Source organism: Equus caballus, chromosome X (genome assembly GCF_041296265.1).
Source record: "Equus caballus isolate H_3958 breed thoroughbred chromosome X, TB-T2T, whole genome shotgun sequence".
NCBI lineage: Eukaryota > Metazoa > Chordata > Mammalia > Perissodactyla > Equidae > Equus > Equus caballus.
In genome coordinates, this window is record NC_091715.1 from 4350590 (window position 1) to 4364452 (window position 13863).

General features: G+C 45.5%; 1 protein-coding gene across 1 annotated transcript in view; it reads right to left on the reverse strand.

Moving 5' to 3' along the window:
• Nucleotides 1-509: 509 nt before the first annotated feature.
• The window catches only part of PUDP (pseudouridine 5'-phosphatase), a 62453-nt gene continuing 49099 nt past the window's right edge, over nt 510-13863 (reverse strand). The window contains exon 4 of the mRNA XM_023634325.2: nt 510-2083. Within this exon, the coding sequence (XP_023490093.1) occupies nt 1907-2083 (177 nt within the window). The 3' untranslated portion in view covers nt 510-1906. The remainder of the gene's footprint in view (nt 2084-13863) is intronic.

Consider the following 13863-nt stretch of genomic DNA (forward strand, 5'->3'; position numbering starts at 1 on the left):
AAATCTTTCTGTCTTATGCCAGCAAAATGGCTGAAGGACTAGAAAACATCAACATACATATTTTGGAAGAAAGAGATAAATCCAACAGGTGACTATTTCATCGAGCGCTCTTAATTCCTGGATGCAAAAGCACTATGGTTCACTTAAAATACATAAACGCCGAGGGGCCAGCCTGGTGGCACAGCAGTTAAGTTCACACGTTCCGCTTCAGCGGCCCAGGGTTCACTGGTTCGGATCCCGGGTGGGGACATGGCACCACTTGGCAAGCCGTGCTGTGGCGGGCCTCCCACATATAAAGTAGAGGAAGATGGGCATGGATGTTAACTCAGGGCTAATCTTCCTCAAAAATAAATTAAAAAAAAAAAGAAATAATACATAAATGCCATCGTGCAGTGTGAGTACCAGTTGGGCTAAAAAAACCACAAGTCAGTTAGTCATATTTCTGTTTTATATTTGTCAGAGGATAATGTTCTTTTTAAGAAAGGTAAAATCACACTCCCGTACAAATGTAACATGAACAAGTGCCAAAAATTTTATTCAATTATTAAATTAATTGGTGAGGGAACCAGTAAGATGTTACAACCAGTTTGAAGGACAATTCAAAGAACAGACACGTATACAGGCAATCAAGAATGCTGATACGGATTTGCTAAACTGATGAAAAATTGGTCAATAGCCAGAGGCAATCATCAACAAACAATCATCCCACCAGACAATCATATCTATTCCTATTATTTTTTTACAACTCGGAGTTGACAATTAGCTTGATGACAATCAATGACAATGACAGAGAAAGGGTGCACCAAGTGGGGACACCCTGTGATTGTATTTTTCCCATTTCAATGACTTTCACAATTTTCCCACTACAAAAGGCTGAATAAATCTATTAAAAAGGGTTAATCACCAAGTGTAATGTCCGATAAATTATTCAAAAAATGTGCTATGGCTCTTGGTAGTACCAAGCATGTGTTCTGAAATAAAATTATATTTGCATCAAAGGTTGTGTTAGAAAAATAACTGTTCTTAAAAGACAGAAATAATTTCTTTGAGGTAGAAAACATGTTCAAGAAGTGGATATACACCTAGATGTTAGATACAGATTACCATTTTGTTCACGCTAAAAAGAAACTATCAATGACACAGTTCAGAGGTAGTTTCTGAGCAGAGGTCCACAGAGATATTTTGAGGACACAAAAAGAAGGTCAACAATTGCCAATAAAGAGAATGATGTCTCAAGAGATGGTAAAGTGGCTTTCCTACTCAGACTACAAACCAAACAGAATTACCATCTCAAGTATATCAGTTGTTATTGTGTGTTAAGATCAACACCGGGGAGAGTGAAGCAGTATAAAACGTATATAAATATAATATATATGTATATACATATATATACATAAAAGCATATACATATATGTATACATATTTTACATTTTCCAGCCAGAATTTAGAAAAACTAAAAAGAAAGAGAAATGAAGACAAATATAATTTCATTTTGTCTTGGAAAAGTGTGTCTATATACATACACGTACATGCATGCATATGCACATACAAGTACGTATATGTATGTATGTGGATTCACTGTATATGATTACTGTATGATTATTCAAATACAATCATATGATTCTTCAAATATTATTATATATGATTTTTCAAACACTACATGATTACTCAAATGACAATTCTGATCTCTGTTCTGGGCTATCTCTGCTTTGTTTTCTCTCAACTGTCAAGTTGCGGGTTTTCCCCACTCTAGAGAATGGGCCAGGCCCACCTGGGATGAGAAGGCTGACTTCACAGGCTGGAATGACTGCTTACAGAGAGATGTGGGAGTTGTGATTTCCTGAGCAGAGTGGGTCACCCCAGTGAGCACGGGGGGCACGGTGCCCTGAGAGGCATCATACACCCCTCATTCATAGGGCGGCAAGCCGAAGAGCTCGGGCTGGAAGTCCTGCAGGGAATCCAGCACGAGGGTAGCCTTGGTGGTCAGGTCGCGGCGTAAGTTTCTATCTGGAACCATGACTACCTGCATCCCGGCTGCGAGGGCTGCCTCCACCCCGTTGGGAGCATCTTCAAAGACGAGGCACTGTAGGGTGAGGAAGAAAAAGAAGGTTGAGACGGCCTTTTCTGTAATCAGACACCTAGACTGTGCTTTGATTGCCATCATCACTGTTGGCTGTGTTACCTTCAGAGCAAGACAAGGAGAAGTGGAGGCTTTCCAGCTTACGACCTGTGGCAAGGAGGGTGTGTATCTCTTAAAGGGTCCTGGGGCCTTCCCATGGCTGCTACTTTAGAGAGGAGAGGTTCCCGCCGCCGCCACCAAAGCATTATTGACATGTGGCACAGCTGGGGGGTTTGATTCAGATCCAAAAACCTGTTCAGTCAATAATTGAACATTCAAACCACGAGAGGAAATTGTGAAAAACAAACATGTTTTCTTTTTCTTTTTTTGGTGAGGAAGATTTGCGCTGAGCTAACATCCTTGCCAATCTTCCTCTGTTTTTGCTTGAGGAAGGTTGCACCTGAGCTAACATCTGTCCCAATCCTCCTCTATCTTTTTGTATGTGGGATGCCTCCACAGCATGGCTGAGTGGAGTAGGTCTGTGCCCGGGATCCAAACCCAAGAATCCAGGCTGCCGAGGTGGAGCACGTGGAACTTTAACCACTCGGCCATGTGGCTGGCCCCCAAACATGCTTTTAAAATGTAAAGTAACTTCAGAGCTGGTCATGTTTTAGGTACTGTAGTTTGAAAATTAAATGGTTAGGGTGTTTTGGTGAAAAGTTCAGCCCTTGTGTGTGCCAGTGTTATGCAACAAAAATCTCATTAGCACAAAGATGTAGTGCCACATGTGGTATCTCTTTCAGTTTATCTTGTAAGCCCACTTATTTTTTTATCGGGATGGCCCACACTCATTCAGACACCCACATGTAAAACGGGGTGTCTGTGCACTGAATTTGTCAGGGAGCTCCTAAACGTGCCATCATGTGATCAACACTACGGTAAGTGTCACGTCAGGACTCACTCAAAATGAGAGATCCAAAGTCTATCCAACGCTAAGGTGGCGTGTCACCTTTCTATCAACACGCACTTAGAAACTTGCCTGAGTTCCTGGAACCTGCACACTGAATATGCAAGTGGCTTTATTAATTCTTTTCGATTAGGATTCTGTAGGGGACATCTGTCAAGAGGGTTCCTCCCCTCACTGCTGTGAGACACTCTGCTCCATTCACTTAGTAGCCATCACTCTTCTCCAAAGTGCCTGAGAACTCCCAGGATTGCTGAGGGGCACCCTTCCACTCTCCCCTCCCCTCTGCTCCCAGCCGGACCTCCTGCCTTCTATCACAACAAAGTTCTCTCCCACCTCTTCAGCCAGTGTGGTAGCAGCCCAGTGTGCTGTGGCCCGGGAGGGGCTCAGGGACGCCGGCTGCAGGTGCAGTGTGACACCAGAAGTTGTGCATCTTCTGATGCCTTTAGGTCAGTGGAAAACACACACACAGACACTCACAGTCACTCACACCCGCTCTTGCAGTCCTTCCCAGTGGTCTGTTCTGTAGCAAGTACACCGACTTTTCTCTCCTCCTCCTCCTCCCTTCCTTTCTTCCTGCAGTCGGAGGCTGAGACACTTCATTAGCTGACTCCCGCACAGGGCCGAGACAAGACTAAATGAGTCACCACATGTCATAACAAGCCAGTGCTAGGCCACCTTCAGAGTGAACCAGTCTGCCCGGGAGATGGGACTTGAGTGCTGAAACCTGGTAGTCCTGGGCACACAGTCCTGCTGCCTTCCTCTGAGGACTTCTGAAGGCTCTGGTTCTCTCAAGCTCTCTGCTTCTACCGTGACACGCTGCTGTCCATCTGAGGGGGGAAGCGACTCCTTCCACCATGCAGGTTTGTTTTCTTAGTTATCTGATTCAGAGACTTCCTGTGGTGATATTTCTGTGCCTGTCTGTTTAAAGTTATGACCTGATGGTATTCTAAATGTCCTGACTGTTTTATCTGGGACCATAGATAGGCCCTCAAATGTTAAATGACATTTTGTTTTTGAAATACCCCTGTGTTCTCTGGGGATCTGGACGGTCTGTGCAGTCCACCTATGAAATTTCAGGAGGGTCAGAGAAGAGATTCTGCTCATCCCTTGGGGTAGCTGTGCCTGGTTGAAGTCACAAAAGCAGCGTTCACTCTGTATTTGTGTGAGCTCCTTCCGAAGGGCATGGCAGGCGGGCATGAGGCAAAACTGGTGGCTCAGAAACTGTGGCACCTACAAAACGAGGGGCCCACCACGTCTGTCATCACCTGAGAACACGGCGGAGTCGGTGCACATCTGACAGCTCTTTCCACATGTTTATGTTCCAGAAAATGAAAGGAGAGATGTCAAGAGTGATGAGGAAAAGCTTTACAGGTATTTATGGCACCGAGAGAGGGAAAGTAACTGACACATCCTCTTTTTGAAATTTTTACTGTTTCTGAAGGTGTGCACATGCTATTGGTTTCTGTTTTCAATTCATAATTTGTCCTGACTTCATTTTAGAATTAATAATCCAAATATAGCACTGAGATCTGAGACATAATGGATAAGATGAACGTGATAGAGGAAGCGAGCCCTTCCCTTCCTCCCGAGCTTTCAGGGAAAAGCCAGAGAGACAGGCCAGTTAGCGTGGGTTTCTTCAACTAAGCCACTCACAACGTTGACCATACTGAAAGGTCAAAAGCGACTGTAGTTTAGCCAAAAAAAACTAACGGAAACCCTGATTGTGCACATTGTGTGAATGGCACCAAAATTCCTTTCGTTTTCCTCCATTCACTTAGTAGCCATCAAAAGATGCTTTTCACAGACGTTAGCTGGACTTGCACATTTCACATCAGCTAAAAGAATTTGAGAAATGTGGAGATACTAAAACAGAATTTGAGGTTTTTAAAAGCTAATGGGCCAGTCCACTGGAGGGAGGGGTATATGATGAGAATCTGGTAGGAACACTCAGGGGGTGGTGCAGGAATGCGCCGCTCATCAGAAAAGAAAAATGCTGGACCTCGACACCCAGACATTGTTGTCACACAAACTAAACAGAGCAGCCATTTATACCAGGCAGAAAACAGACACCAAACAGGAATCCTGCCGAGAAGAACCACCTGCCCTGGGTGCCCGTGGCCAACTGCACCACAAGCTGCACACGGGACTTGACTCTTAGTGATATGACAGCATCTGGAACTACAGCTTTCTTCCATCTTCTTCTTCGAAGCAGCAGAATTACAAAGCAGAATACTATATTTTAAAGCAACTATAAAAATGTCTCAAAAGGTTTTATGTCTTCATTACTCTCCATGTCCTGATTCCTAAGATCTAATGTGCTTCTAAGGACCATGCACAGAGAAGAGCACCTAAAAGCTAGACATCTGATAAACATTCACAGCATCGCTTGTCCATCGGAAACCAGAGAATAAATCTTTAAAAGTTACCCACAAAGGGGCTGGCCCAGTGGTACAGCTGTTAAGTGCGCACGTTTTGCTTTGGCGGCCCAGGGTTCGCCAGTTCAGATTCCAGGTGCAGACATGGCACCGCCTGGCAAAAGCCATGCTGTGGTAGGCGTCCCACATATAAAGTGGAGGAAGATGGGCATGGATGTTAGCTCAGGGTCAGCCTTCCTCAACAAAAAGAGGAAGACTGGCAGTAGTTAGCTCAGGGCTAATCTTCCTTAAAAAAAAAAAAAGTTACCCACAAAGACTCTACCTACTAATCACAGGACTTAAGGGTCATAAAACCATTGGAAGATATAAGCTAAAATAATATAGCTTATATCTTGCACAAATAAAAGGAGGAAGTGTTTTTTTCATTCAAATAGCAAAATATTTTGGTGCAGTTTCTATCTGCCTCACTCAGCTACCGTGAAAAAGAGTTCCACCTGGTTGAATCCTGCTACCTCCTCCTTCTTTTTAAGGACTTCTTTCTTCCCTTAGCACCAGCCCAGCCCTTCCCACTGTGCGCTGAGTACACTTGACCTTACACTCACTCAGACCTGCCTGTGAGATGTGAATTACGTATCTGCACTGTGTCTCTGCGGAAAGCAGCTCTTCCCCAGAAGGAAAGGCTCTTCAGCTGTTGTAAGCAGGTGGGAGAGGCTGGGGAGCAGAACCCCGTTCTCCCTCCTCCACCTCACATTTCAGCCCTCCGCCACAAGATTCACATGGACATGTGTGTGGATACACATTTCATATCACTTTGACTAATTTAGTGATTTTTGCAGCACAGCACATGTAGCGTGTACTCCAGGACACACTTCCAGGAATCCAACAAGTGTCTGGGCAGGAAGAACATTCTTCTCACAGCAGGTACTGACACTGATACACTCAGCTGTAACTAGGCGGGGCTGGATTAAACAGACCTTCTCAGGGTGCCAGGCAAATCCTGAGCATCTGCTGCATGCCTGATAAATTCTGGGAGAGGGCGCAAGTGTCCTTGTACAGGACTTAAAGCAACAAAGGGGCCACCGAGTGTCCGAGCTGGAGGACAGCGGCTGGCCCAGCCCTCTCCTGTCCCTAGGCGGGGATCTGAGCCAAGGGAAATTCAGAGAGAATCTGAAGGTCACAGAAGCACGCAGGTGACAGAATTTAGGAACAGAGCCCGGCTCTCCAGAACCCAATGTTCTTTTCACTTTAGCAAGCTGAAGGCTAAAATATACCTGAATTCCATCTCGAGGAGAGGAGATGAGCTTAATTAAACTGTACCTTGAGGGGTTTAATTTAGAAAGAATGACATTTCCAAGTACCGGGGAGGTGAAGCATTTCAGGGGCCTATCACCCGGGGCTGCTGAACTGACTTCTCTGATGATGTGTAAGCTCAGCAGAGCCCTTAAGACAGCCTACGTCCACGTTCTTCACCGGGCTACTCATCAGCACCTATGGGGCAGTTAAAATGCCCTTGCACTTTAATTTTTTAAAGATAAGTATCACATAACTAAGATGTTCCATTTTATAGCTAAGAAGTTCCATCTAATAGAACCTTTGTCTGCCAGGGGCAGGGGGAATGGACAGAAGTGGATGGGATTAGGCAAGTGCTTCAGAAGCAAAAAGGAGCTTGACGGTACAACGGACGTTAAGGCAAAGGTGATACCAAACTGTTTGACGTGGTGGGCGTCGGGGCTGCGGTTCTGGCTGAGGGAAGGAGAAGGCACTCTGTGACACGCTGGGTTTGAGACCACTGAGACAGGTTCAAGCAGGGAGATAAGGGGCCTGCACATGTCATGGGTGTGAGCTGGAGGTGTGGCCAGGTTGAATGGCACTACCAAAAGAGAAAGGGGAAGAGCAGGGAGGGGCCCTGGGCAGCCCCGAGTTTCTCTGCGGTGAGCAGAGAGGATCCAGGAGGACAAAGCTCCAGGGCCAGGGACGGGCAGGAGGGTGAGAGAGGAGAGGCAGCAATAGCGGCCGAGGTGAGGGGCTTTTCCAAAGGGAGGGACAGTCCCCACAGCGTTGTCATATTCATCTCTTAGACATGCTGTCAGAGGGCCTGGGTGCCCCCTTCATTCTCATTTCCAGGTAGTGTTTTACCATCAAATCCCACACAAGTTCGCAGTGAGTCACCGCCCCTCACTGTGCCCTCACATCCTTTCTCTCATCAGCTCAGGTGAACAAAACACAGGAAACAGATGGGAGCTGCCGCAGAGGGGGGGAGATACACCAGGTGAACAGACACTCTTCAATCCTGCCCCTCCAATCCCTTCACACATTGTCCAGACCGACCTGAGATGACACTTGGTCACTGACTCTGTTTTCAACAATCACAAGTGGCCATTTTAAGTTCTATGCTTTTCTGGAACTAGTAAACTTCTCAAATATAACTACATCATCTCTAGGGAATAAAGCTTTTCTTTATGGTTAGGGACACACAAAATTTGAAAAGAAGGTTCCAAGGCTCTTCTTGGAATTTCCAAATGTGGGAGCATCTGTTCACTCAGATTCCAGGCGGATCCAAACCCTTTGCACCCTTATGGATCCCTGTGTGATCACAGAACCACACTCTGGGTTTTCTGTCTCTCGGAGACTGGCCAGCAGATGCTCGGCACAGTGGAGTGAGGACCACAAAAACTGTCCAGGGCTGGGGGTTCCTGGTGGTCCTCCAGTTCCCCCAACACGTGCCAGACGGATCACATGCCACAGTTACTTTTAACTGCTGGTAAAATAAATGACAGTCCTTGGCCAATTGAGATGACTTAGTCACCCTAGTTTAAACAAAGTGATGGGGGCGCATTCTATTTTGGATATCCTTCAAAAAAACAGAAAATCATCCTTGAGTTTGTTAAATGCCATCCTTGGAAATTATTTGGGACTATTAACTTACTATTTATTTAACCTATAATGTGACTAATTCAGTGTTTCTCAATCATTTTATTATCACCCTGTCCCCAAGGAGACTTTTCAGAGGTTTTTTTTGCCCCAATAGGCTCCCCCCATGATGTGCTAATAACACAGAAGGGAAGGCTAAGACGGAATCCTGGAGAGATGAGTAAGGAGAAGGTGGCCAGGCTAAGGGGTTTACCCCTTTGCAGGCTGGCTGGGGAGCTGGGAGAGTGAGATGGAATCAGAGTACAAGAAGGCTGTTACATTAGTGTTTCACCAACAGTCAAAAGGCAAAACCACTGATTTACGAAGAAATTCTGGGCACTGTTGGTTAAATGTTATGGCTCCCCTATTCTAGCAGTATTGTTTACTTACTGCCTAAGAAGATAATTTGAGGGCATGGCTATGTAGTTAATTTTTTGGAAATCCAAGATACAATTCATCCTTTTAAATATCTGGAGCGGTGTCCAACTTTTCATTCTGTGATGGTGGCTTAACAAGATAGGTTAGACGCTACATGCTATTACAATGGCCTCCTGAAATCTATCATTCTTTCCAGTTGCAGATATGTGAAGATTTCCCAGCCTCATGTACAAACATACACAGAACAGTACTGGTACAACCACATTATAAGAACAAACTGTAAAAGAGCCCCCCAAGTCAGGACACCAATCACAGTAACAGATGTCGCTGCTGGCATATCGTTTCAGCAATTTACATTCTGTTTGATATGTGTGTCTGTATATACGGATCTGGAGAAGGGGAAAAAGTTAATTGCTTAGCAATCTATTTACTAGGAATTATGCTGAACAAAACTGAACAAAACACAAATAGATACAGCATCGAGGTCTCTGTCATTGCAAAGGAAAATGGTGTTGCCATCATTTTTGTTTATTCAATTCAGTTGATCTGAAGGGGCCAGGAAAATATCAAGAGCAATTAGTAACTTTGAAGACGAACATCCATTCAGTTGATCTTGGAAGAAGGGTGTATCGAAGGAATATCGCATTTTCTGTCCACGGAGATTAAGTCTCCCCCACCACTCCATTAGCTGTAGTGAATAGCAGGCAATTATGTTTTTAAATAATGCAAATATGGTATTGTTAGAATGTATTCTAGGCCTGTGAGTTGTTGTATGTCCCATTTCTTAATGACAGTCGGAAAAATCTATGCATGGCTGTGTAACTCAGTGTAATCAAGACTATCTTGTACTATGGTCTTTATTCAAAGGCGCTGCCAGCAGGGGGAGATGCTGCAGAAGGTCTGGTAAACCAAGAGGAAGAGAAGGAAAAGATGTGAGGTCCTTAGCATTGAAGACCTCACTGGGAGGGAGGTGTGGACGGGATATGCAGCGCGGCACAGCCACTCGGGTGCAGGATCGGGGAGGAAAGCGCAGGTCCTGGACAAGAGGCCTGGACGAGCTGGAGAGCAGGTGTGCTGAGAGTGAGATAAAGTGAAGACGTGGTACGAGACGAGGATCAGGGCACCTGACGCAGTGGTCCAGAGATCCTTGGGGCTGGCCATGGGGTCAGCTGGTCGAAGTGGGAACCAGCCCAAGGGCTAGTGGCAAGCAAGATGCCCTGAGGCCATGTGGAAGATGAAACTGCCTGGGAGGAAGGCAGGCCTTAAGAACCTGAGGAGGGGTCATTCAGAAATGAGAGCACCCTGCGTTTGGCCAGCTAGATGCTGAGCACTCAGAGGAGGGGGCAGGAAAGTGACATGGGGGTGTCTGGAAAAGGAAAACAGGGACCCCATGGTGGCGAAGGGGGCCCAGAACACGGCACAGTGGCTTCAGAATTATTTTGTGCTGAAAACATTTGAGAATCAACAGCTGCAGGAAGAGGCTTTTTCTGCCATTCTCCTTATCTTCTGAGAAGCAAAGGCTCCCTCAAGAATTCAACTGCCCTAAGTCCCCTCCAGGGAGGGAGTTTCACAACCAGGGAAGGTTGATTCTTATCTCTGAAGAGAAGTCAGCACAGGTCAGCACCTGGATAAGAAATCGCCTAACAGACACTGTCATAAAACTGTCATATCTCCCATCTGTTCTCCTAAGAACTCATTTATTTTTCCTAAAAGTCATTTGTTCTCCCAGAAGTGCCCTTCTGAGTCTCCACAACCCCTATTAAGATAAGCACAGATTCTAACTGTCTCCTTGAATCACATTTTTTTGTGAACGGGCACATACCTAGGTGAATAAAAGTCCGTCTTTTCTTTTGCTAATGTGTCTTTTGTCAGTTTAATTTACAGGCCTCCAATAACTAATCTTAAGAGAGTGTAGGAGATGTTTTTCCTCCTGATGGTGTAATCTGGGAAAGCAAGCGACCTCATCCATACACAGAACCTCAGTGGGGACACCAAGTACAGGCAGGTTCACTGAAAGAGAAGGGGAGCATCTGTGAAGCTAACAGTGGAGATGCCTGAGATGTTTCTTACAAGATGAGGGAGGGCCTGGTATATCAGGCTGCAAGAGATATGAAATAATACTGAAGACCAGTGACCAGAGGCCCTTGTGTTTTGCTCAGTGGTTGTGGATGACAGGAAAAGGTGGCCTTGAGGCTTGGGCAGTGATGGCCAAGGCTGCCGGGTCCCTGAGACCCCTGGAGATGGCTGACTGTGGCATGGTGACTCTCTTCACCCCCAAGGGGAGGTTCCTTGTGGCTGTGCCTCCAACAGGGGTCTGGGGGTGAGACTGAGTAAGGACATCCCTCCAATCACCCACAAGACAGAGGCCCCGCACAGCCCATCTGACTGCAACTGTGAACTTTCAACCTGTCACAAGCAATGCAGCCACTTGTTTTCTAGTGTTCTAGGAGGGCAAGAGAAGTCTTCAGAGAGTAACAAGCAGCAGCAACAGCTGATAGCCCACACCCGTCTGCAGACTTCGGGACACGTACAATGCATGAGAAGAGGCATAGAGAGTGACTGTTAAATTAACACATTTCGTTGTTAGGAGATTATGTAAGATATATTAATTGCCATTTCACCTAGCAAGCAGTCAACTCAGGCAATTACTTCTATAATTGAGGGAAGGGTCTGAGTTTTATGATGAAGACCTCGTACAGTTCATCAGAACTTGCCAGTTAAAATGCATCTGTCATTTGTTTTTTACTCTTTAGGTGCACAAAAGCTTAATGTGCAGAACTTTTGTAAAAACAAAACAAGTAACTTTAAAAAAAAACCTGAAACTCAGCTCCTGCCATTAACAGGAAAAGTAAAATATGAAAAGTAGCGATGGCTCTGCTTTTTAAAATTGATTTCAAGTTTTACTTGTAATGTTCCCAAGAAATCATGTGTAAATAAGGCCATCATTTTTATTTTACAACAGAGATATACATTTTTGTGGCTAGGCACACAAGTGGCAGACTCAGGAACTGGCACACCCACGGGGCCTGGCGGTGATTCCCGGCTTGTCCCTCAACCTCCCACAGGACTTGAGCCCCCTCGCTCATGCCTGCCAGTCTCCAGAAGCTCATGTGCTGTAGAAGCTGGACAAGGACCACCTCTGCCCCACGGGGTCTCTGAGAGTCCATGGACACTCCACCTGCTGAGTGCCTCCCTGGCATACAGCAGGCTCTCAATGAGTGCTTACTAGCGTGAGGTGGGGTTAAGGTGACTTTTGAATGTGGCATTACTTTTGCTTATTTTTAGCACAAAAGAATGATACATAAATAACTTAAAGGAACATATTTTCAATGAACACTTAATTACTGCATGCCAGCTCTGTTAGGCGTTTTCTCCGAGTAAAATGGTAACACTCACATCATCTCTCTCTTTCACACCACTGGTGTTGTACTACTCACCTAGTACTGCTACTGCACCCAACGAATTTGCTGACATCCCCAGGATAAGAAAGTCTCGATGGCCAGTGAGTCTCTCTAGTGACTTCAGAATCGCATGAAATGCCCCTGAACTCTGGAGGTGCACTACAGCTGTCTATGCTCACGCCTGCACTGCGCCAAAGAGAGAGCAGCCGGTCGCCATCTGAGAGTCACGTCATATTTCAACAAGCCGCTCTGCCCCTGCTTCACATGTCAGGGAGACAAATCCAAGTACAAAATTACAGGTCCCTCCGCAACCAGGGACACAGTAAAATCCTCCTTTAGTGTTACAATATGCACACCACATGAGGAAAAACCCAAAAAGCCTTAATTATATTTGCCTAAGAAATATGACAAAGAAAGGTTTCCTCTCTGCAAGCCAAATATACCCACAAATAAACATGGACTAGCAACAAGGGCTATGTCCAGAACACTTGAAGAGCTAAATTCTTAAGATACGCAACTGCTCACTTTTCTTTGACAATTCTGAAACAAACACTGTCGATGAGAACAACGTGGGATGTGAAAACCCCATTCAGCAGGCCTCTCTAGTTGGGTGCCTTGTTAAGGGAAACTTATGCGTATGGGAGCTAGGGGCTTGTCTTGCTTTGCAGGGTGTCAGTGCAATTGGTCTCATACCATGAACATGTGCTTTCCATGTAAACTTTGTTTCCATATGTACTTTAAAACGTGGAAACACTATGTTTCCATTAATGTGGCGCCTTTCAAAAGAAGGACCACCTTTCAAAAGAAGGACTGCCTGTAGTTGAAAGAAATGGAGTATCCTCTTCCTTTAATGGTCTCAGCTCTACACCCAGATCACACCAAAGGCAAACCTCGAGTCTTTATCAGCTGTAAAGACAGTACTGAAAGCAGGCACCTGCGTGCTCTGAATGCTCGCGGTACCCTCACTTTATCTGTGAATAGAGAAACAACAAGTTGCCCCAAACAAAGAAAATGGCATTTCTACGAAGAGGGCTTTATAACCTGGAGGTATGGAAAAATTCTTTAGGAGAGAGGGAGAAGTTCTTAGGAAAAAACAACAAATTTCTATGGAATTTACAGTAAGATACCAAGCACACCACACAGATGTCCTGATAAAAGCAGCTGACACAGGTTCCACCAGGATGTGTTCAGGCCACCCCTGAGGGCTCAGCTTTGCACCTATGGCTTAGTGGCTGGGCCATCTCAGGCTTGTCCCTTGTCAGACAATTGCTGTCCAGTTGGATCCAACAATGAGATTTCAATCAGCCCACATATGTGTATCACTACAAATGCATCACCACTGTCACTCAATGATTCTTTATAGCTGTGAAACAATAAAAAAATATACATTTGGTCTTTGTCCCCAGTTCTTGGCACAGAGTTCCTAAAACCCTTGGCATTTCCTAAGCCACTGGAGCATCTTGTGTTCTTTGTAATAAGCCCCTTTCAACCAAGCCTGAGTCTCTGCTCATCAGGCGACTCTTGGTGGGCCCCTAGATGGCTTCAGTCATGGGGCTGGTCGCCAGAAAGACCAAGGCATGATTACAGGGTTGAGACTTTCAGCCCCACCCCTGACCTCCAGGGAAGGGAAAGGGGCTGGAGATTGAGTTCAATCCCCAATGGCCAATGATTTCATCAATCATGCCTGTGTAATAGAACCTCCATAAAAAACAGGGTTCTCAGAGCTTCTGGGCTGGTGCACACATGAAGGTGCTGGGAGGGTGGGATGCCCAG